Source organism: Falco punctatus (assembly GCF_963210335.1).
Source record: "Falco punctatus genome assembly, chromosome: 4".
Classification (NCBI taxonomy): Eukaryota; Metazoa; Chordata; class Aves; order Falconiformes; family Falconidae; genus Falco; species Falco punctatus.
In genome coordinates, this window is record NC_137583.1 from 95,113,437 (window position 1) to 95,137,916 (window position 24,480).

The 24,480-nt window shown below is 42.7% G+C and overlaps 1 protein-coding gene across 8 annotated transcripts in view; it reads left to right on the forward strand.

Annotated features, from left to right (window-relative positions):
• Nucleotides 1–3,121: 3,121 nt before the first annotated feature.
• Nucleotides 3,122–24,480, forward strand: part of LOC308062216 (putative G-protein coupled receptor 141) — a 28,578-nt gene continuing 7,219 nt past the window's right edge. For 2 of the 8 annotated variants that reach the window (XM_080383364.1, XM_080383362.1), the window contains exons 1-3: nt 3,123–14,363; nt 15,200–15,337; nt 23,190–23,251. Coding sequence is in view for 1 of the 8 variants with exons in the window: in XM_080383358.1 (XP_080239484.1) it covers nt 14,301–14,363 (63 nt within the window). In the remaining 7 variants the exon portion in view is untranslated. Of the gene's footprint in view, nt 14,364–15,199; nt 15,338–17,322; nt 23,252–24,480 lie in introns of those variants that run through there. The other 6 variants (XM_080383363.1, XM_080383361.1, XM_080383365.1 and 3 more) reach the window with 5 other exon arrangements.

Below are 24,480 nucleotides of genomic sequence, written 5' to 3' on the forward strand. Positions count from 1 at the left end.
TCCTTATGCATGTAAGATACCTGGTGTACCAAACACTATCCTTGGTTAAAGAACCTGCTTACCACAGGTTAGTTCTGGTTTATCACCAGCCAACATGTCTTTCACCTGCATTCTTCCCCAGAGAAGTTGCTCTTGCTCAGGTTAACCAGCCCTTGGGAAATAGGGGTGTCTAGAAATTTCTGTGCATCAAGTCAAAATGTGTGAAGTGTGTGTGTACTACAGATTTTATCAGATCACTAGTAGCAGGATACGTTATTATCCGACCACTTGCCTTCAAATTACTTGTGTCCCTTAAACACAGAACCTGTTGATGCCTAAGAAGTTTATATTGTTGGAATGCTGCAATCTGAGAAATAAAATTAAGTATATGTCATGACAAATTAATATAAAATATATGTTATTAAGAAGAAACAATGCAGTGGGGAGTTGGAGTTTTTCTCCACCCTCTTTATACAAGAGTTCTTGATTCTTCAGACTTTTGTGTTTCTGTTCAAGATGAAAGAACTTTTCCCTGTGAGGCCTGGTTACAAAATAGACTGGCATGAAAATTTAAAAATTTCTAAGGATGTGTCTCTGCAGGAACAGCTGTTTTAATTATGCTTCCCATCAAGGACGTAACTGAGTTTTCAAAACATGCCTGAAACAAGATAACAATAGGTGTCACTTAAGAACAGTGGAAAGATGAAGGCTGTTTTCAAGGTAAGTCCTCAAGTACCTTAAAATGTATTTGGCCATATTTTCTCTTTGTCAGGAAGTTCACAGTATTTGGAAAGTACACAAATAAAGCCTGTTTTTTCCTTCTTTAGGTAAGTAGAACATGGTCTGACTTCACAAGCTTTCTTTTGCCATGATGATGTAGATAAATATTTTAGTGTGCATGTGTATGCATGCTCCCTCCCCATCTCTGCCCCAAAACACATGAAAGCTATTTTACATCACCCAGAAAAATTCTGCTGGATGCAGTGAGACCAAGGGAGTACAAGCGACTTGCCCATGGTCTCACCATGAATCAGCTGCAGGCGCTACAAAGCGGTTGTGTGTCCTTGACTCCAGACCCATTAGCAGCCCCTGTCCTACCTCCTCCATCAGCTGCTCCAGTTCCTTCTCACTTATTGCAGAAATGAAGCCTGCAGCACCTTCCTGACTCATTTCAGTCCCGGGAGGCACAGGCAATGTCTGAAAACTACAGAATAAGAGTGTCAGGTGAAGGATCACAGCCTGGGCCACTGTTCTGGTTACATGAAAACAGGCCAAGCAGGAGCAAAAACATTAAAACCTAAATTTAAACTTTGCCTTAGCTTTGCATTTCGTTTCTGCCTACTGCATATCTTTTTTCTTGTTACATGAGATGATTATAAAATAACTGAATCAAGCCTTTTTCTGTAACACCAACTTAATACCATTTTCAACCAATGAAAGGTTTTGATGAACTTCCCAAAAGATTTCATTGCATTCATCTTTTTCTGTGCTTTTTCATTGTCTGAAATGGCTAAGAAGCAAGTGCACCAAAATACATAGGGAATTCCCTTATCTCACATATATTTTAGCCTAGCAAGAAATCTGACAAAATCTCAAAAACAAATTGTGTTTTCCTGGTGAGTTTTAAGTGGTCTGGCAAGCGCCTATACTTCTGCTCAGGCCTACGTGACACCAGAAAATGTCCACCTTACAATGTTATTACACTAAATACTTACAAAAGTTGTTTGCTTTCTGGTTGTTCAAGAAGACACAAGAACAAGGGAATCTGCTCAGACTGCGTTCATCTCCTGAAATGTCTCTTTTCACTGAGGGGCTGCGTGTTTTCATCAAGAAGTATGGAAACTATCTTGCTGAGATCTGTCTTCACCCTCCGTAGATAAGGTCACGTCTGATAATGGTATCTTCCTACAAAAACATTGCACAGAAAAATCTGTTGTATTGCACTAAACACTGTGTCATGTCCCATCTCCTGCAGAGCTGGAACGAGACGCCTAGGTGGACTATATAATTTGCTCTCCCAAATTCTTCATGTCTGACAGACCTCACAGTGGGTTGGCTCTTAAATGTTTGTAATACCAGATTTTTTTAGGTTTTGAGACAGGCTGGTAGAAAACCAATCCTCACACCAAGCTCTAAGAGAGCAATGCGATTTATTTCATAGCAGCAGCTGCCATAAAACTGCAAAAGACAAACACAAAACCCCTTGGCTCTTTTTTTTTTTTTTTTTTAAGCCACGATAACTCTAATTTTAATTTTAGTACTGTAGCTGCTAAATTTATCCTTATTTCCCTTTGTAGGCAGGGCATTTGGGCACAAATAGGCTCGAGGCCATCCCACAGGATATAAGAGACTCAGTGAGAATAACCAGTATCCAGGCTTTGGCCAGTAGGGTCCCACAGGCACAGGATTATGTACCCATGTCCCAAGGGATGCTGCAGGGGAGGGTGGTGGGGCAGTTCACTCAGACCCTGCTTGACACAAGGAAGTACTGGGTGAGCCTCTGACATTATTGGCATTTTTCTTTTTTTTTTTTTTTTTGATCCCAAGACCAAAAAGCTCTGCTGAAATTCTGCGCGGGCTTTCAAAGACAAAATAGTCTGCAAGAAAGGAGCTTTTGGAGGCATTTCCCATGGAGGGCTCTGTCACCTCACTTACACAGCGAAGGGACGGAGCTCTTCCCCCTGTATTCACAGCGAGGATGACAGACATAAACCGAGGACAGCCGTGGGGCAGCTGCCCTTCTGAGTGCTGCAGCTGCGTGGTGCTGCCGTGGGTGCAGCCTGCAGCCCCGTGAGGGTCTACGGGCAGGACTGGTGGGTGCATGGCTGGGCGTAATACCAACCCCTCGGCTCCCTCCGAACAAACAACGGTATCTGCAGGGGGAGAGGCACCATGGGGTGTGTAGGCGGGTGCCAGAGGAAATGCAGGTGTGAAAACTCTGACAAACCAAATTTTTACTGAATAAACCACATGAGAACAAAGATGAAGGAGGATTCACACAACACTATACTCTCAGAAATCCTTTCTAAAATGCGGGTTAATCCCAGCTAATCCAGGCACTCACACTTTACTCCCGGGGGGACAACACTCTGTGCACTCTCCTCCTTCTAAAAGCTGCATCATTTAAGCCAGTTTTGCTCCCAACCTAAAGAGCCCTGCCACCATCCCCGCAGCAGCACGGTCCCTGACACAGCTTTTGCAGCTGCAGGTGCGGTGCAGGTAGGTTGAATTCCCGCAGTGCCATTGAGCTGGGGGGGCCTTTCCCCCCGCCAGCATAGCTGAGGGGTGAGCATCGTGCAGCCTGGGCGGAGCGGGCAAGTAACTTCAACTTTTAATTACAAAATTAATTGTGCCTCATTGCCCCCTCAAGCCCACCACTGTCTGACAGCTCCCAGCCCCCGCTCTCTCAGCTGCAGGATTTTGCTCTCTGGCATCGCGTCCTTTGGCAGCTCACCAGACCTGAACCGTGCGCCCCAGAAAGGTGGAAGGCTCATGGATTTTGGCTTGTTATTTTTCAGTTTTGCTTTGAAGTCTCTTTCTCCTGATGGTCACTCTCCCAGGCACCCATCACAGCAGCGGTGCTATTAAACCTCGCTGCCAAGAGTGTATATAATTTCCCCGTGTCGGTTCTGTCAGCAAAGCAGCTAAGCTCCTGGGGCAGAGAGGCAATTAATTTTGTAACACCAGGGCTGCTTCATATTCAGGACCTGGTTCAACAAAGCACTTAAGCAAAGGAATAATGATTGACTTGAATGGGAATATTAGTGCTTAAAGTTAATTGTGTGCTTTTAAAATTGGGCTTTATATCATGCCAATCAAATCATTAATCTACTCAATTACAAGCTCCAGCTAACGAATACATGCCTTGGACTTCCTTTCCTCAAAAGGGGAAACAGATGCAGATAGGGCCTTGAAAAAAGCTATCAGCATTCAGCAGTAACACAGCGAAGACTAAAAATGCGTTGGCTTGCTCCTTGCTAGCTCTTACCAAGCAGAAAATGCTGTGTGCCAGCACTTTGGTGACCATCAGTCAAATGCTTTAATGAGTAAATGGGCTATATATTAAAAGCCAAACAGGGAGTTTTTCTCCTCCCTTGAGGCAGTCTCAGTGGAATCTGAAAACTAAGTATTTTTTATGACATCACATATGAGTTCTGAGATTTCTAGTATGCATCACGACATGCCCATCGAAAAGTACGTCTGAGCGACAGAAGGATTAACCGTGCAGGGAACAGCAGGAAAGTCAGGTGCTGTCTGCAGGGTTATGCAGACAGAGCTGGAGACAGTGATCAGAAATCATACGCAGTTGTGAAGCCAGACAGACACTTGCACAGGCAAAGGCTACAAGCAGGCTCATGAAACAACACACCTCAGAGCTCTTGCTAACCAGCAAATGATACCTTTTGCTGTACAACTGTATTTAGACTAACCACAGAGACATCCTAGCTTAAACCCCATGCTTCTATAGGAGAAGGCTACCATGTTGAAACTTTCAATTCTTTCAAGAAAAATCATGTGATGGACAAAAACCGTGATGTGGCTGTGGTTGGAGTGGTTCATCCAGCAGGCTACTGGCTCATGACATCTTCGTTTGCCATGCTGCTACTGAGGTCTGCAGTGAGCAGCCCAGCTAGGCTGTTATTTTTCAGAGGCAGCCTCTGAGGAACTACAGATGCTAAAGGTAGTTGTGGTGCTAGATGCTAATGTACGGGATTTAATGACCTGGAGCTAATTATTGCTGCAGTCCGTGTCTGACCAGCTGGAGCTGGTGTTATTTCTACTAATACTCCAATGAATTTCCCAGTTTAAACAGAAGAATGGTTTTGCTGTTGTTGCTGCTGTTGTTTTAGATTCATCACATAGTTTGATTTTGTGCCTCTTTGCATTTTAAAGATGTCTTTCTTCATCTCGGTCTCTAGGGATGGGTTAGCAGTGCACTGAGGTCTTCTTCAGAAGTCCACTGCCGTGACTGCAAAATGGGAACAAGCAAGCTGGCTGTTATGATCATTAGCATGCAGTTTTAATTGTGTAGGTGTGTGATGTGGTAGAAGGGAGTGTTTGCTTTTAGTTCAGATATCTAAAACCTGTATTCAGCTACGTTCAGCTATGGACTATGTAACCAGTTTGTCTAAACGAAGACATTTCTGTGTTTGTGTATGCACGTGTGTGGGAATACCTGCACGTAAAAGGACAGGGAGAAAAACCCCCAATAGCTGCCTGAGATTAGATACTTTTGGGTTTGCCTCCACTTCTGAGAAGACCTAGAGATGGGAAAGGCGTTCAGCCTTCCAGGAAGAAGTCATGTCTTGACTACAGAGGGAGTGGGAGTGAAGCCTTAAGACTCTTGCCATAGGCAGGATAGTACAGAGAGTCACTGACTGAAGCAGTAATGGTGTAGGAGGTGAGACAAGAGGCCTAAGTAATTGGGAGGCTCTTGGCTGGGCTCAATTTAAAACAGTGAGAGCTATTCCCTTGAAGAAACTTTAACTGCCAGCTCAGACTGTGAGCTCTGTCAGGCAGTGATCATCTCTCAGCGATGTACGAAATGCAGCCAGTGCTCTGGGGCTCTCATGCTGAACGTCAGCCCTCAAGCACATCCATAATGATTTCAATTTTAGCAGCTATAGCTCAAATGAAATATGTTTAGGTTCAATGTTCAGCCGACTTAACAGAAAGTATCAGCCTGGTCTTCCCATTCATCAGATCTCCTAGAAATATCACCAAAACAGTGTGACTGAGGCAAATGAGGGAGGCACAGTCTTCAAGGCTGATCTGGTTAATCCTAGCAGCTGTAGTGCCACCCCTCTCCCCGACCATCCTCCCAGTATGTACCAAACTGGAAATGCTGTGTCCCAAAGGGAAGAAAGTCGGCTCTGAGAAAAACCTAGACAGAGAGACTTAGCTTTGTCCTGCTCAGATTTCCCCATTCCCTGATTTTTGAGTGACTGATTTTGCAATCTCAGTGGTGTCATATATCCTGACTTCATGTCTTGACTTCTAATCTCTTTCATCTGCTTGTGCTCCTTTGCATGTTATGGCTGATGTCTTTCCTTGAATCATCACTGCATCTTTACAGACCATGTACTTTACCCCGCGAAAGTACAGATCTGCTGCTCCCAGTCGCTCCCAGGACAGCTCTCCTGTCCTCCAGGGGAAGACAAAATCCTGTGGTCACCAGATGCAGAGGGCTTCACTTGAACGAGACAAAGGTTTTGACTGTTCTGTGGTACAGATGTCTGTCCTGTTTGGGCAGCTGAATGATCTTTTATGTTCCATTTAACCGGAGATTTCTTGCTTGGGTAAGGGTAAAAACCCACTCCTGATTTCGTCACTGCTCTGCATCTATCATGAGTTTTCAAAGTGCAATTTCATTGTTTGTTCAATGGTATTTCTTTAAAAATCCTCAGTTATTTCCAAATCTATTTACTCAGAGAAGGATGGCTGCTATGAATGCTCAGATAGTGGATGCCTGCACCTTGATTTTAGTAGACACAGTGCTTAAAGTGATTGGGCTTCTCTTCCATGTGGTTGGAAAGACTTGATTTTCCTGTATTTTTTTCTTTTTAAGCTAGATTTGGCAACCATGACAACCACATGCCAGCATCTGAACTGGGATAAAAATAGGGATATTTTTATGCCTTACTTGGATTAGCTTTTCACCTCAGACAGTTCCCAGAGGCATCGCCCATTGCTTAAGGCTGGGAACCCTCCCAGCAGACCAAGACTGCTGTGCTTGTTCCAGTAGAGGAGGTGGGCAAAGGTGATTCCAACACAGAAAGCTTTGGATTTCCTTGCATTTCCAGTTTGCTTTGCAGAAGTGACACTTTTGCAGCAAGGGAGCTGACATGCTGTAAAATTTCAGGACTTGCTCTTGCTCTGAGTGGTTTCACTGCTTCTAGTATCTAATTTATCTTTCTTGTGTCCAAGCTGCTTCCTTCTCTTTGCTGACCAAAGACTTTGACCGTGTTTCACTGATAGACTTCACTGGAAAACCCACATGGCAGAACATAGATTGTCATTCCCTCAAAACCAGTTTGGTCTGCCTATGGGTAAACTTATTGTCGAACATGGCCACCACAATAGCAGAAGCAAAGGATGCTTTCTATTTCATTCTCTGCACAGCACGGCACATCACAGCCAACTGACTTTATTCTTCAGACATTGTGGCAAAACCCTTCTGCACTACAGGAAAGATAAACCCTCCAGAGAATTCATTCCCAGGGTGGCTAACTGAAGGCCTCAGCATTTGCCTTGACCACTGCCTGCTGCTCTTCTGTCTTGTGGAGGGATACAAGAAATATTTGTAAAACATACCCATGTCTCTTCTGGCTAGTAAATGACAGCTAAAATCAATTGTGCTCTATTTTGGCAGAAATTATTCACTTTTTCCTCTAAGAAGGCTATTAATTGTTTTTTCTGAAAAGTTCAATAGTCTTTTCAGTGTTCAAATAGTCTACGCATGATCCAGAGACCTCAATAGTTATCACTGTGTCACTAAACTTTGATTCCAAGAGAAAAACAGTGGAGAAAATAGTAAAAACTCAATGCATACAGCAAGCATCTACCGTATCTACTGAATATTTCTGGTCAGGTCTATGAACATAAAGAAAATTTGTAAAAATTACTGAAGACATTTTTTTGTAAGTTGGGGAGACATGTTGATACTTAAACTCTTCAGTGTCCTTGCAGTGTTCCTCAATCTAGAACATACTGTATAGCTCGCTCACTTGCATAACATTCCTGGAATGATAAAAGTCACAAGGGGGAATTCCTGGTTCTGTCTCTCAAAGGCTTATCTGCTGTTCTTCATTGATCAAAGAGATACACAGAAGCAATGAAGACATGTCCTCCGATCTGCTCTCAGCCATGCACCCAGGACATATGTTTACAACTCCCATTTTCATCAGATGCAACTGTCATCCTCGCAAACATGTGGTACTGCACAGAGTAGGAAACACCTAATGAAAACTCCTTGGCTCAAGCCATTGGTGTCCAGCAGCACTTTGATGCTGCTAGTATTTTATTCTTCACAATGCATCAGACATTTATTATAGAAGGTTGAAAGGGGTTTGCAGCCTTTAGCGTGGCCTAGCACATAGATCAGGTATTTGGTTGAACTTCTGGTCCATTAATATGTAGTTTTGAATGCTAGAGAAAGGCCGTGATAACTCAAGTGGCAACTGCCAAGCTCTGGTGTTTTGATCATAAAAACTTTCTCCAGCTATCTGGGAACTGGAAGAATGCATTATCGTGTTCATATGGTTTTGACCCTTAAAAGATTTCTACTGTCAGACTGAAAAAAACGTCTAATTCTCATCTGAAAGAGTAAGCAAGTGATTGGGGAGAAGCAGGAAAGAGGATGGAAGACAGACTGGTAGTCAGAAGGTGCAGTCTGTTCTTCCGGTGACCAGGACCTTGTCTCCACACCTGCCGCCACACTATTTCCCTGTCCCATTTTGCTCCATTGCTACACTTCATCCTTAATCCTCACCTTCCTATGTTATAAGACTCTATTTGCATACAAGAGAAAAGAACTGGACAGCAAATAGAAGAGAAAAGGCATGGAAGTTACAAGCTGTATTGGCTAAATATTTGCTTAAGCTTTTTTCTCTCTCATCATGGTTCTGTATTTTGTGGGAAACTTTGTACAGCTCTGTTGTTTTTCTCTGGAAGTAATAGTACGAATCAGGCAGTTTTCTCTTGTAAAGATTAAGGAGACAGTTGGAGGCTTTCAGGTTTCTGGTGTGATCTATTAATGGACATGGTCAAGCCGTCAGGACAAATTACTCCCAAACCCAAGCAGATGAGAAGCAGCTGTTGGCTTGCTGCTTTATTTTTTACTGCCTACCTGAGAGATGGTTTACCCTGGCAGAAGCATGGACATGTCTGTGCCTGCAGTGATCCAGCCTTGGGAGGTGTTAAATCAGAGCTGCCAGCTCTTGTGATGCAAACAGTGGGCAGGGAGGTTCCATGCCTGATGCCAGCCTTGTCTACGCATTAACCAGTGGCCACCAACACCATTGACTGCTCACAGACCACATCCCACAGGGGATGGGACCTGATGTTCACACAAAGTTGCTGAAAGTTGCTGTCAGTGTCACAGAATACTCTCAATCACCTTTGGAAGGGTGTGGCCATTGGTTATGGGGCAAATCTGTCTGGAAATAGTATCCAGTCCCATAAAATATAAGGGAATTTGGAACAGTCAGGAAGGATTGACTGAGGGCAAATCCTTGCTGACCAGCCTGATTGCCTTCTATGACGTTTTATGCCTGGCTCTGTGGATGAGGTGGGGAGCAGTGGATGTTGTGTACTTTGACTTTAGCAAGGCCTTTGACACAGTTTTCCATAGTAACTTTATAGCCAAGTTGGTGAGAGATGACTTGGATGGATGACAGTAAGTTGAGTGGAAAATTGGCTGGATAACTAGGCTCAAGGGTTTGGGATCTATAGTAAGAAGTTTAACTGGTGGCTAGCTACTAGTGGTGCTTCTTGTTTGATATTGAGGTCAAGACTGTTTAACAACTGTATTAATGACCCGGCTGACAAGATGGAGGGAACCCTCATCCCCTTTGAGGAGGAAAACAAATTAGGGCAGGTGGCTGGTACACTCAAGGGCAGGAGTCAAGGACATTCAGGGGTACCTGGACAAGCTGGAAAAATAGGCTGATAGGAACCTCATGAGAGTCAGCAAAGGCAAATGCAAAGCACCACACCTAGGAGAGAATAAGCTCATAAAACAGCGTGGGCTGGGCACTGCCTGTCTAGAAAACCGGTTTGCAGAAAAGGACCAGGGGGTACCTGGCAGAGAAGCTGAACGTGAGGCCTTGCAGCCAAGAAGGTCAACCATATCCTGGGCTGCATTAAAATCCCAGGCAGTTCTTACTGCTCTCTCCAACTCCCTCATGAGAAGCAGAAGAAAAAGATGGGGATGGATGCTTCTCACAGGTACATGGCTATAGGACAAGAGGGAATGGAAATAAATTGCAGTGTGAGAAATTCCAATTAGATGTTAGGAAAAAAATATTTTCACTATGTGGGTCATCAAAATTGGAACGAGCCCCCCATAAACAATGGGATCTCTATTCCTGGAGATATTCAGACTCCACTGGACCAGGCACTGAGCAACCTGGTTAAGCTGGCCCCACTTTGAGTGATGGGTTAAACCAGATGACCTCCAGAAGTCCATATCCTATATTACCCTAGGACTCTGCAAGTAGATCAGGCTTTAAGAGCCATGGTTAAACCTACATTCCCAGGGAAAGTGTAAACTTTGCTCCTCTAAGAAGCAAAGCCCCAGGGATATTTAATGCTCCATATAATTGCTGAGGATGAGCAGCTCCATAAAAGCTTACAGCTGCTTTTGGCTTGAGGCAACAGTGAGGTTGCTGGGTTAATGTTAGAAATTTAGTTCTGGAAGGCTTCCTTACTGTTACCGAAAGGCAAAACACAGTGTACAGGTTAAAGCATAAGACATAACATTAGGAGAAAAGTAGTCTAATTCTGATTCAGTAGCAGACTTGCTAAGTGACTTTGAAGAAATCATCTGAAGTCTTTTATGCCTTAGATTCACAACATTTAATGCAGGACTAGTGGGCTATTGCACAGTTGAGACAAATCCAGTAGTACTTTTTGCATTTGAGTGTAGTGGAAAATGTTGCTATACTTTTTATTTGATGAAAGGTATTACTGTCTTTTTTATACGGAACTGGTTGTAAGGTCTAAACTGCAGATCACTAAAATCTTACAAGAGTATTTTCTTAGCTCAACCAGTATTTGGAGAAACAGTTTCCCTATTAAACCCTAAAAAGATCAGTTAGACATTGCTAGGGTGTACTGATTTTGGCTGGGGTAGAGTTAATTTTTGTCATAGTAGCTAGCATGAGGCTATGTTTCAGATTTGTGCTGAAGACAGTGTTGATAATTCCAGGATGGTTTTGCTGTTGCTGAGAAGCACTTACCCAGAGCCGAGGCGGGTTCTGCTCCTTGCATCGCCCCACCAGTGAGCAGGCTGGGGGTGCACAAGAAGTTGGGTGGGGACACAGCTGGGACAGCTGGCCTCAACTCACCAAAGGGATAGTCCATATCATATGAGGTCGTGCTCAGCATATACAGCTCAGGGAAGAAGAAAGAAGGGAGGGACGTTTGAAGTGATGGCATTTTATCTTCCCAAGTAACCGTTACACATGATGGAGCCCTGCTTTCCTGGAGATGGATGAACACCTACCTGCTGATGGGAAATAGTGAATGAATTCCTTATTACGCTTGGCTTGTGTGCGCAGCTTTTGCTTTACTTATTAAACTGTCTTTATCTCAACCCACAAGTTTTCTGTTTTACTCTTCTGATTTTCTCCCCCATCCCACAGGGTGGGCAATGAGCAAGCAGCTGTGTGGGGCTGAGTTGCTGGCCAGGGTTAAACCACAACAGCCTTTTTTTGGTGCCCAATGTGGGGCCTGAAGGGTTCGAGATAACGACAGATTAGATTGGAATGTCCTAGATTGAATTTATAGCTGTTATTGCTGTGTAGCTATTAATGAGCAGGCTTCTGTGCTTGCCACGGGGCTTGCTTGCCTGGCTGCGTGTTAGAGTCTAGTGCTCATTAGTGGCTGCTTTCTGCTTGTGCTGCTTGCTGCACTGCTTATCGTCTCACTGTGCTGTGCCCAGGAGCATTCTGATAACAGCAACGGCCATGTGCCTGGGCTGGCAGACAGCCAGGGAATGGCCGCTGTTTCTGTGCTGGACGGGCTGGAACTCCAGTGTGAACGCAAGCCAAAGGGACTGTGACCCGTAGGTAGGTCCATGCAGGAGCAGGACACTCCAAAACCCCTGTGGCCGTGACTAAGTCCATGCTGCAGCAGGTACACCCCAAAGTGTCTGTGGCCGTGGTTATGTCTGCACTGCAGCAGGTATGCCTCTGAAGGGCCTGTGGCCCAAGGATAAGCCCACTCTGGAGAAGATACACCTCAAAGCACCTGTGGCTGTAGATAAGCAAGTCCCTGCTGCAGCAGGTACGTCTTGAAGCATCAGTGGCTATGCATGAGGCCATGCTGGAGCACGTCACCACATGTGGCCATGGGTAAGCCCATGCAGAGCAGGTGCACCCCTGGAGGGACTGCAGCCAGGGGTAAGGCCTCGTTGGAGCAGGTATATCTCTGAAGGTATTGCGGCCCGTGGAGAAGGTCACACTGGAACAGGTGCACCTCAGAGCAGCTGTGGCTTTGGATAAGTCTGTGCCACAGCAGGTATACCCCTGGAGAGACCGTGGCTCATAGATAAGGCTCCACATGGAGCAGCTACATCCCTACGGGACTGCAATCTGTGGATGAGTCCAAGCCAGAGCAGGGGCAAGGGGAGGAGTTTCATTGCAATGTTAATCCCTACGGTCTGGTCCAAAGGAACCAGCAGTGGAGATTGTAATGGAAATACCTTTAAATTGTTGTAACCTGGGACCTGAAATGTATGTTATAGGAATTACTATAGCAGGAACCTCTTGTTGTTATCCAGGCTAGAAGCAAGAGGAGGAATTCATTGTGATGTTAAACCCTGTAATCTGGCCCAAAGGGACCAGGGGCAGAGACTGTAGTAGATATACCTTTAAATTGTTGTAACTCATGAGCTGACTTGAATGTTACAGGAATTACTATAGCGGGAACCACCTGAACCAGTGGAGGACAAGCCTTATAAGAGGCAGCACAAGTGCAGTAGTGACCCAACCTGAGTTGGTTCTGGTGCCCAGTGACTTCACACAACACACCAGCTCTCCTGTCCTGAGTGACCACCATAACAGATAGAGCCCAAGGTCACAGACTAAATTAACTCAATGCACATTTTGTGTGCATTTTACAGACATTTTGCAGGGGTGGTCCATAGACTGAGGGAATGATATCTGTATATTATATCAAAAGATGGGAAAGGTGGTGGTGGGTAATGAAGTTGTATTGGATAGTGTGGGACCTAAGCATGATGTAAGTGGTATGGAATAAGGGGTGGAGAATGTGCTGATTTTGGGTGAGGGAAAGTTAATTTTCTTCATAGTAGCTAGTATGAGATTATGTTTTGGATTTGTGCTGGAAACTGTCAATAATTCAAGGATGTTTTAGTTATTGCGAGTCAGTGCTTACACCAGGGGGAGGAGTGAGCCAGTGGCTGTGTGGAGCTTAGCTGCCAGCTGGAGTTAAACCGCAACATAGGGACAGTATTGTATTTTCTTAAAATATTGCTTTTTATCTTGTAGAATCTTAACATAGGGATAGAACAGAACATTTAATGAACTTTTGGATTTAAAAGTTCCCAAGCATATCCCCTTAATATGGAAGGAAGAGAACATCCTTATTCTGAACACTTTTATTATTTATACTGAAACTCCTGGGAATGTATCTTCAGGTTTTTGAAGAGAAATGAGTTTTTCCTGTTACCTCTTGCATGGCCAAGTGTTGCAGCTATTCCGGCTGCACGACTGGTAGAGAACAACATTTTGAAATTAAAGTGGGTGAAAAAACAGTGGCACCTTTGTGTGTACCTCTGCTGCTCTGACAGATTCCTGGTAGCAGATACATCAATTGGATATAATTACAAATACAGCTAACCGTATATAATGAAGAGGATCACGACAATCTCATAGCAAATCTCTGCCAAAACTTTCTTCTTTTTACTTGCCTTATCCTCTTCATTTATAAAAAGACTGAGTCGATACTTTTGATTTATAAAAAGGCTGTAGTGTATAAAAAGCACATGCAGAGCAGGTACTCACATCTCTTAGGAAGACTACTGTTTGATAATGAGACAGAAGCATTTCAGGAGTACCAGAAAGCATTCAGCCTTGTGGGCTGCCCTGCTTCAGGATTACTACATTTATTTTACTGCTGCATCATGAGGAAAGTTCCTGCAAGGGCTGTCAGATCAATAAATTCACATCTTAGACGTTATCTGAGCAACTAAGCAAATGCTGCTGAGAGACTGAGCAGCCTCCATACAACAGGAGCAAACCACGTTTATCTATATATCCACATACATGATGATAAATGCACACTCCCACCTGTGCTGTTTCACTTTCAGCCCAATAAGCCCCCTTTCGTTCTTGCACCTGTAACTGTTTACAAGCAGATATATTTTTCAATAACTGGAAATACTTAATACGCATTGAAACAGAACAAAAATAAATAAAATATCCAAACACATCAATGTCAATAGACCTGTTGCATGAGGTGATAAAAACTGGTCCAATCACGTGATTCAGCTGGGTGGTTTGTGGGCAGTGGGCGATATTTCAGGAAGCAGGCAGAGCTGGGTTGCAGTTGCAGTTCCTCAGCAGCATTTCTGTATGAAATCGCGGCGTTGTACGGAGCGAGGCAAGCCTCCTACTATGCTGCTGGAGAGCCCGTGGGTAAGTGCTACAAAGGTACTTGGCAGAGGTAATGGAGGCAGACGTGCAGAAGGCAGTATTTTATCCCTCACCTTGGAGAGGAGGAGGGAAATACTAAACTCAAATGAGAAGTCTTCAGAGCTGGATGGAGCTTAACAGCTCCTGGTGGGAGATAAGCTTAAAGCAAATGTTATAGATTGGAAGTTAAATGTGCTTTGGGTTTTTAGTCCACTGCAGCAGTTGTGAATGTCAGAGTTTTTTGAAATCTGTGGAAGCAAAGTAGAAGGTAGTTAAAAGTGTATTTTGGGAGTCGGCACTGCAGGAAGGGCACCCAGCCTCCTTTTGCAATAGCATCCATGCTTCCATAATCCTTTCTGAAAATTAATTTATCAAACGAATATGTAAACCAGAAAGACAAGAGTAGTGTTACTGCTTTTGACAATCAATCTTTAAACAAAGACTAAGGAGAAAATTTCCATTTATCTATCAGTGCTTCTACTAGATTTCTCATGGGCTTTGATACTCTTTCATGATGAGTAAATTTTTAAAAATCACCTCAGATGCTGAGGATCGTAAGTCCCCTGACAGTCAGAGGGTTGCCAGCTCTGCCTTTACCTCGGTGCTTTTGAACATGTTCCCTGATGCTCTCAGACACTTGCATAGCTCAGCAAGGGCGGCTGGTGAGTGGTTTAGTGTCCACTGAGGAGCTTTGGATAGCTGGCCTAGCCATTGATGATCTGCTCTGATACTTAATTTTACATCTCTGTCCTCCTGTTGCTCAGTGTGTACAGGAGGCCATTAGGAAGGCAACAAAGCAATCTTGGGTGACAGGTTTTTCCATTTTATTGATGTTGCAGAGCTTTCCTTCGTTAGCCAGGAAGAGCAGCCGAGTGTCTTTCTCAGTGATCATGGAAAAGAAAAGTATGAATCAAGTAATACAGATAAATCAGAGAAGATAGAGCTGTGGCTGGAGGACAGAGAAAAGTGATCAGAAGGTACACCTTCTGAAAGCTGAAAGGGCAATGGCTAATGGCTCAAAGCTGAACCAGTAGCTAGCTACAGGTGGAGTCCCTTGGGGGTCAGTACTGGGCCTGATACTATTCCATAGCTTTATAAAAAATTGGGAGGACACAATTGAATGCACCCTCAGCAAGCAAGCCTGCAGATGGCAACAAATTGGGAGAAGAGAGATGCTAAAAGGAAGAGCCACCAGAGAGACTGCAACAAGCTGGAAGATTGGGCCAACAACAACTGCATGTTTAACAAAGACAGTTGCTAAATCCTGCACCTGGGGCAGAGTAATCCCACGCAGCAGCAGCGGGTGGATGTCTGGGAGGTCTGGCTGCCTGGGGAGCAGCCTTGACCTGTGCCAGCAGTGTGCCCTTAACAGCAGTGAAAGGAGGCTTTGTCATGGGCTGCCTCAGCAAGAGTACAGCCAGCAGGCAAGGACTACAGCCAGCAGGTCAAGGGTGTGATTATTCCAACCCATTTAGCATCCCTTAGGCCACACCTGGGATGCTGTGTCCCGGCTTGGTCCTCCTAGTCCAAGACAGAGACTGAAAATTTCAGAATGGCAGAATCTCCCTTGCTGGAAATGTTCAAGGCTTGGCTTGATGGGACCCTGGATACCCCAGTCTAAAGCCCTGCTTTCAGCAGGAGGTGTGACTGTAAAATCTCTGGAGGTTTCTGCTGACCTGGATGTTTTTATGATTCAATAGGAACAAACTGGGATGTGCACATGGCTATCTGCAGTCTCATGCAGAGATACTGAAACTAGCTCTGGAGGAGTGAAGTGCTGAAAATACTACAGCCTCTATGCCTGGAAAACTGGGATATATTTGACTAGAAGGAGTGTCACACCAACACAGATTTATCACCAACTACCTATTTAAAGCTAGCTTAAGTATTTCTGCATAGCGTTGCATTCTGAATTGCACGCACACCTCAGACCCACATGGTAACACACATATCTTCTCTTGCCAACGCCGTAGAGAAAGCTGCACAAATTCTGCCCTTTTTCCCCTAAAACAACAAGTGCAGGCTGCTGCTGAATCTGAAACAAAAACGTTCAGAGAAAAAATACTTCAAAAAACCCATAACAAAATATACTGCTGGAACTTCTCACCAGCTTAATCAACTTCTTCCTAACCTAGAAGAGATCTCTGGTACACAGCTGGAATCAAGTTCATGTGAGGATAATCTTAGGTGTGGGAATGGAATGAGCTCAGGTGCCCAGTAACTTCTCTAAGGGAAACTGAATCCGAAAATTAAATAGAGATAGCTTTTGATACAGAATTCATTATTTTTCTGTCAGCTCACCGAGTAGAGTGAATTCTTTCCTCTTAAGTGAAATTAAGGGGAAAATAGTTCTAGCCAAAGTAAGGGGCATAAGGAAAATCTGGAGTGGATATGCAATAGGCATTGTTTTATCTGCACTTTTCATTGTGCTAATGGTATTTAGCAGTAAATGGTGAGACCTCTCATCGTGAGGGCTGTAGAAATCATTGAATCACTTTCAGTGATGATCCTGATTTGATGGTGCAGAAAGAAATGAAAGCCGGCAATAGGAATGTCTCCTCAGTGAGTTGATGCTTCTCATTTCCACTTCACTAGCACAATTAAACACATTAACTGTGTGCTTATTTTTTAATTTCCCCAAATTCTTATATCAACAGGAAAGCTATTTTGATGGTATCCTTTTTTGTGAAGATGTATTCAAATTAGTGCTTAATGTGCTAACTCAAGAACCAGAAGCAATGGGGCTGAAGAGGCACGTCATTATGGCCAGCCTAACAAATCCTGTTGATAAGCTAAAGGGCATGTCACTACCCTACTGTGGATATTTTCCACTGACTCCAGGTGGATTTTACTAATTCTTTTTTTTTTTTTTTCCCTGTACATCTGTCATGTAGGGCTCATAATATTGTATGGGAATGTCCTGTCAGTCCGTCTTCTGCTAAGAAGAGCTCAACTATGGTGCTTATGATTTCCAGTGATCAGAAAGACGTATAGAACATCAAATAACCTGTATCAAAGGAAAAGAAGGAAGTTCAGAAAGGAAACTAATTGGCAGTTTAATGTTTTCAATTCTACTTTTTTATAAAGATGTCCAAAGACCAACCAAGAAGAGGGGCAACACCACAGCACAGGGCACTCCAAAATCAAATAAACAGATTTGGACCAACAAAACAGCATTATGGCCACAAGCAACATGGCTCAAGACTTTCTGGGGAGTCCTGTGTCAACAAAAGGGGGAAAGAGGCTAAAAGAAAGCATGTTAGGAGGATGGTGGGACAAAGGGCAGGTGTGGGTACTCTTTGCAAAGCCCAGACAGCAGCCCTTCACATAGGTGTTTTTACAGCTGCTCCTGGCTGGACTCCCTAGCTGCATCTTTAAATGTTTCAGCTGAACTTCAAAAAGTCAGAAATCTTAAAAAATGCATCAGTAATGAGCTTATTCCTAGCACAATTAGCTGTATATTTTGGCAAATGCACTGGAGATCTTAGTTTAACACCAATGTTTATCATTAGCTCAGAACAGAAACCTCCAGATTTACCAGCAAAATGAACCACTTCAGCCCAAGCAATGTGATGTAGAGAGCACTCGCATCCAGGCTGCGCCTCGCTCCTTCAGGCAGTCTTTGGCTGTGCTGAGCAGGAAAGGCCCTTGCAAATCAATGTACTTTGTGAATGCAGCGTGGAGCAATGCACTTGCAGCAAATTCCTTATTTCTGAAAGAAGTAGGTGGAATGCCGAATTCCCGTCTAACCAACTGTAGTAGCGAAGTCATGTGTTTCATTGTGCTTATGCTCAGGTAGGAAAGCAGCTTCATTACCCATCTAGCAGTACTGGTACTGAGCCTTGCCTTCTGTACTGCTCCTAGGCAGACACTCTTAGACTAATGCAGGGAGGTTTGTTCCTCTGCCAACACAAACACATTTTAGCATACTAAATTTCATAAATAACTGTACATGTATATTCAGCATGAAAGTGATCATTAGTAAAATGATTCTTTCCATGCATCTGATGATAGAGTTTGTATTACCTCTGCAGTCAGAAATCAACTGAAATAAACAATCTGAGAAGAAAACAGTATTAGCAATTGCAGTCAGCATTTTGAGGGCAAGTATCAATAGACTCATGCTGTAATCTTTCTTAAAAAAATATTCTTCCTTACAACAAGCTGGCTGCCTCAGCAGGCAATTAGTGAGAGGCTAGTGCAGAGTTCAGACAAATTTTAGGATGAGCACTGTATTTTCAGATGAAGGGAAGGGCTTTTTCTCTTGGAAAGGCATATATGCATATAGGATGGGCATGGTACCGCATATATGATTTCCATCTCTGCAGTCTAATGTCATCCTTATGGCAAGAGTAATGAATCTTCTTGTCAGTCAACTCCCCCCTCCGTCTTTTTAATCCTGGTGAGAACAAGCTCCCATAATGACTGACTTGCTGTGCCGTATCCCTGATGAAAGGCATATCTCCTGAAAAACCTACCAGCATGCAACAGATGTGAACTAGTAAAATCCTGCAGAACAAGATAGTATTAAAGTTGGTGCTAGACTCCTGGAAATGTGCAGTTGTTAAAAATAAGTAAGACACCTTCTCAGAAAGGTCCATGTAGACTGGAGTCTGCACAGATATCTTTTGTACACGGTTCTGGTTGCTCCTCCCACCCTCAGTGACCAACACCGAGGTCAAAGCACAGTGCCAGTAGAAAACAGGAGTAGGTATGGGGAAAGCTGGGCAAATTATTAGTGTTAGGACAGTTGTTTTCTAGACTTGTTATCCTTCCCACATACCCACTACTAAAGGCATGCAGCAGACTTTGACGTGGGTTTAGGTGTTGTTTTGTTTACAGTACTTCTCCGTTGAAAGGTCTGGATTATGGTAAGAGCTGAATAGAAATTTGGAACGGTTTTATTGATATGCTGTACTTCAACATGGAGTGAGGTGCAATTTGGGTGCTTCCAAAGGAGAGAAAGGTAGTGAGATAGACTGAAGGAGAAACAGGCTTTCCCCAAACAATTCAGGTACTCTCAAGCAAATTTCATTTGAGTAATAATGCCATGGGGTAGTAACTTGCAAAGCGGCTTTTTTTTTCACTCTAAATCAGAAAAGGGAACTAGGAGGAGGCCACCAGATGTATTTCCACTTTTTAGAGGAGCTTGACTTTATCTCTCTGCTGTGCAAAAATGTGTGAAACAAGGAATTGCAAGTCACATTTTCTTCCCTATACTTTTCCAAAATGTTCTTTCGGATGTGTCACAGGCAGTATTTCTCACTCATGGGATGCCTTGCACAGCCTGGGTGACAGCCACAAATCACAACCGCTTCAGAACCCAGATAGAGACATTTTAAGAAACATATAATCTACAAAATGGTTTTGGCTGTTACTGATACCTAACATTTTTCTTTTTGCAGATAATTAATATCTTTCTATTCAGGTGCTTGAGCGTGAGGCACATTAGAAATGAGTCAAAAATATGATTTTGTTGGTAGCAGCTAAAGGTTACTCACTCTAACTGCATGGTGCCTTTCTGCTATTCATATTAGCAGCTGATCTTTTACTTAATGATATAATGCAATTAGCCTCTCACAATTACAGCTTGATAACTGATCCAGCCAGTCTTATATACTAGGAGGAGGCCCATAGCTGGCACTGGAAGGGACTCTGAGCAGATCTGGGCTTTTTGTAAGGAACACGAGATGTAGCAGATGATGCTCTCCCTGTATCTCATCTTTTTTACCTAGGCAGCAGACACTGCCCTTGTTTGAGGACACTGCTCTGACCCATACTAAAAAAGGCCTGAGGAACAGGTGACCAACACTTGGTGTTAGTCAGCCCACAGGTGTATCTACTAAATCCATCTCTCTCATAGTCAAACTTACAGGGCAATGTAATTTTTCCCCATTTTAGGAAACGATAGGTTATAGCTGTCACAAGAGAGGAGAATCAGGCTGATGGCTCACTGCAAGACTAACAACTATGGGACAATGCCTTGGGTGATGTAAAAACCTTATGTTTATTAATATAAATGAAGTTTATGTGATGGATTTGAAAATGTACAAGGAACAAAGAAGGCTAGAACCCAGCGTTGAAGTAGTTTTCCAATAATTCAAGTCCTTATTCTTTCATGAATGTAATGGGACGCAGGGTCTACCTCTTCCAGTGTAAAAGAAGATGTTATAATTAAGGAATACTTTGCTACTTCTAATAGAGTTTTCTGGCTGACAAAAGTCTTCTCAACTGCCCAGCAAAGTTCAGATAACTGTTCCTTGCACTTTGGGGAATATTTCAAAACTCACCTTTAGCAATCACAGGTTTACAGACCTCTCTGGGGGCCTGATTGTTATCAACATCAGCCCAGTGTTTTCAGGAGTATCACTCCAGCTTTACTCTCAACTAACTACTGAGTCAGGTTACCCACAGTGAATTTAAGGTGTTCAGATGGATCTTATTTCTTGCTTTCTGCCACCTACGTAAGTGAAGGAGAGAAGGAGTTTTCTACAAGACCCAACCACCACATCTGCACACCTCCTACCACCCTGTATGGTCCACTGCTGATTTAACAACCCAAACCCTTGAGTCTTGGCACAAAAAATGTAGAAAAATAAATCACCTGGGTTGCCATGGTTATTCTATGCACATATCTGAGTTCGGAACAGCTGAAAAATCCTTAAGGCATATATTATGCCTGAGCATGGTTGTCTTTCCTCAGGGACCTTTCACACAATCCGGAGTAAAAGGAGCCTTGATGCTATGCAGATCCCAGGACAAGCAGTCCTTGAAATCTGGGCCAGGCTCTCAACTATGATTAAACAGCCTTGGCCCATAAAACTGTTGCTATAATAAAAATTCAAACTAGTTGAAAGTCTGATCCAGGTGATACAATGGCACTGTGCAAACCCACTATCACACTTCTAGATTTTGGGGGTATTGAAAAGACCACCAGCAATTACTTGGAAATTTACAAAATGCATGCATTGCATTTCTAGCACCTGCGTTTAAATTCAGCTGCTGTGCGATGTTCTAACATAATCACATTCTGCCACCAGCTCAGTGCATTACTGATGACAATCTAAAAGTACCAGCCTGAAATCCATTCTTCATACTGCAGTGGGAGAAACATACTCCAGAATTATACATGATGCTGAATCTTTGGCAAAATTGCATCAATTTAGCAGGGAAAATGAATTACAACCATGTGTATTAAGCTTTCTATACTTATCTAGAACTTGGCATTCGTGAACAAAGATAATGAGGATGTCTGCCCTAGACCATACTCTGGTATTTCAATATTTGTTTTCAACCTTAGTGCAAGGATTGAAGATTTGCAGAATGCAAACACATGGAAAGAAGGCAATCTGGAAAGTCGCATTTGTGATGACAGCTTGGGAAAACAACATTGTTATTTATCAGCAATATCCTATGACTTACATGTTATGTAATTATTATATGCATCAACTATATATAAGCAATATTGTACATATTAACACATACATTAGCTTATTATATGTATCAACAATGTTATATAACTTTAAAACCCCATATTCAGATGCTACCTACAGGGCTTTAAGTTACCTCAGCTTTCTTCCCACTATTAGTTGAGATGATTTTATTCTAGAGCGAGACCTACAAGAAGCCGAGTCAGCATGAGTAGCCTGAAAAGGTATAGGATTTGATTTAAGGATCCCTTAGCTTTATATCTGGCTTTGAAACAAAGGTTTCATCTTTTTAGCTGTATCATGGGGAGAGCGATAGGTATACTTTTTAACAGAGCTTTGAGATCAGCTGCAGAAAGGTACTAGGTAAAAGCTAAATATTATGATGATGATGATGACTTTCTAATATTATTTGAATAGCTTTTTAGCTGTTAACCACTGTTAAAATTGCACAATGCAAAAAGGCAGTCTCCTTCACATACCACTCTGTTGTGAGGTACCACAGAACAGTTTGTCTCCTGTGGGTTTTTTTGTCAAATGTGAAGCAACAGGATGTAGTCAGTTAAAATGTCCTTATGTAAGATTACATGTAAATGTTGAATGTTAATACCATTGCCTTTGAGACTGTTATACTCAAATATAACTGTGTTCCGACAGAAATTAGTTGAGCCTGCAGGAGGGAAACACTGACCTTGCACAGACTCCTCATGGAGGCTCAGTCCTGCAGGGAAACATCTTTTACCACACACCAACCATTGCTGCAAATGAACCTTTGATACTGACACGGCTAATGTTTTGGGGTTTTGTTGTTGTTGTTTTTTAATAAAATCTGCTAGTTTCATTTTGCTAGCGCTATACAGGTGTAGCAGTGGCACTGAGTCCTGAGATCCATATGCTGAGCTACAGTCTTGGCAGAAAGCAGGGCTGAGACATGGTGCTGAGCTTTAGGGTGAGCTTCATTTCATCCCTTGCACTTCAACATCTATACTTTAACAATACCCAAACCCACAGTTAGTTACAACATAGATCATATTTTGCTCCTGTCCTACCTTGTTTTCTCAAAAAACTCTTTCAAATGATCTCCTCCGCTCTGGGGAATAACCTTCCTAAAGGAGCACCTAGTGATCTGTGTGGTTTACATCAATGCATAGACTTGATCAATTTAGACAGTAGGAGAACATAACTGTTCAGAAGCAGGAGGCTTTGAAGACCTCATATGGCTAAGAAATAGCTGCAAGAGAGGATCCTGTGATGCAACTAAAAACCTCCCCGAGGCTGGGTGCTTAAGGGCAGCCCTGCCCTCACACAGCTGAGGCTCATGGTTGTTGCTTTGTCACAGGCTGAAAGAAGGAAGGAAGGCCATGACTCTAAAACATCAGGTGTTCTGCTTTTTTGTTCTTAGGGCTTGCATAAAACCAAGAGCCAAGTAAACAACCTTTGAAGAGTGGAAAGAAATTCTAATCTGTAAGTATACAGAAAATGAACAAAAGCCTTGGTTTGCAGTGCTTTTCCAATGTTTGTAACTTTAGTGGAAAAAAAAAAAAAGTATCCAATTTTCTTGTTTTATTTGTAACACATTTTAAAGCTTTTCTGCATAACTGTTTCTGTTATTTGTAATTTCCTAGTATTGGGAAAATATTGCTTCATCCTTTTCCTTATTGCTATCCTGTAGTTCTACACTGCTACCTAAAATTGGGAGGCAATTAACTTTGTTTTCCTCCATCTTTGTGTGTTCGATATCATTCAATCTCTGTACAACCTAGAAGAGTAAGTTTATTCTCTTTGATAAGATATAATCAGGATGGTAAATAATTATTTTTGGGAAGGTTCTATGGTTTCTGGTTTTGTGTAATACCAGAAAAAAAATCTCAAATGAAAGAGGGCTAGCTCAACAAGTTTTTCCATCCTGTTTTATTCTTCAGTAGACTGGATTTAAATTAAAAAGTATCAGTATAATGATGACACAAGCTGAGTCATTGAGCTAGTGAATGAGTTAGAGGAATCACTAAAAGTTGTTTGGAAAAAGTCAATATCTAAATGTAAACACACACTTGATATTTCATGTTTTTAACTTGTAACATTTTTCTTTAAGCAGATATTTATACTTCAGATTTCAGGTGTGTGTGGTTAGTTTGAAATGAAGAGAATTCTGCAATTATTCTAGTAACATAGCCTACATTACCATAACACAGCATGGAATTAGAGCAAATCGAAAAGCAATTACAATGCCATCAACAGAAATAATCTTTGATACTAAATGAGGATGTCTGTGAAACAAACACACATTTTAAGTAGACTTCTATTAAAAAAATACTTGTATTTTGAGCTCCCTCCAACCTAGTCTACTTCAATGTAGACATGTCAGTTCTGACAAACACCTGTTTTCCCATTTTAAGTCTGTCAAAAATAGAAATCTTTCATTTGAATTGAACTTTCTTCCCCTCTAAATTCAAATAAAACTTCTCAGCTGGGTACATGCAGGCTGCAAATGCTGCTTCTGCAGAACACAACTGTTAGAACACATGAAAATCTGTGCGAAGCCTGCCGGTCCCTCAGCACACGTACATGGGGGGCATAAATTTTGCAAGCACTTGTTATACGGAAAGTAGAGTTCGCTGGCAGATTGTAAGACTGTCATCATTTTTAACGAATGAGATTTTTTATGGTTTTATAATAAGTTGACATAATGTTGA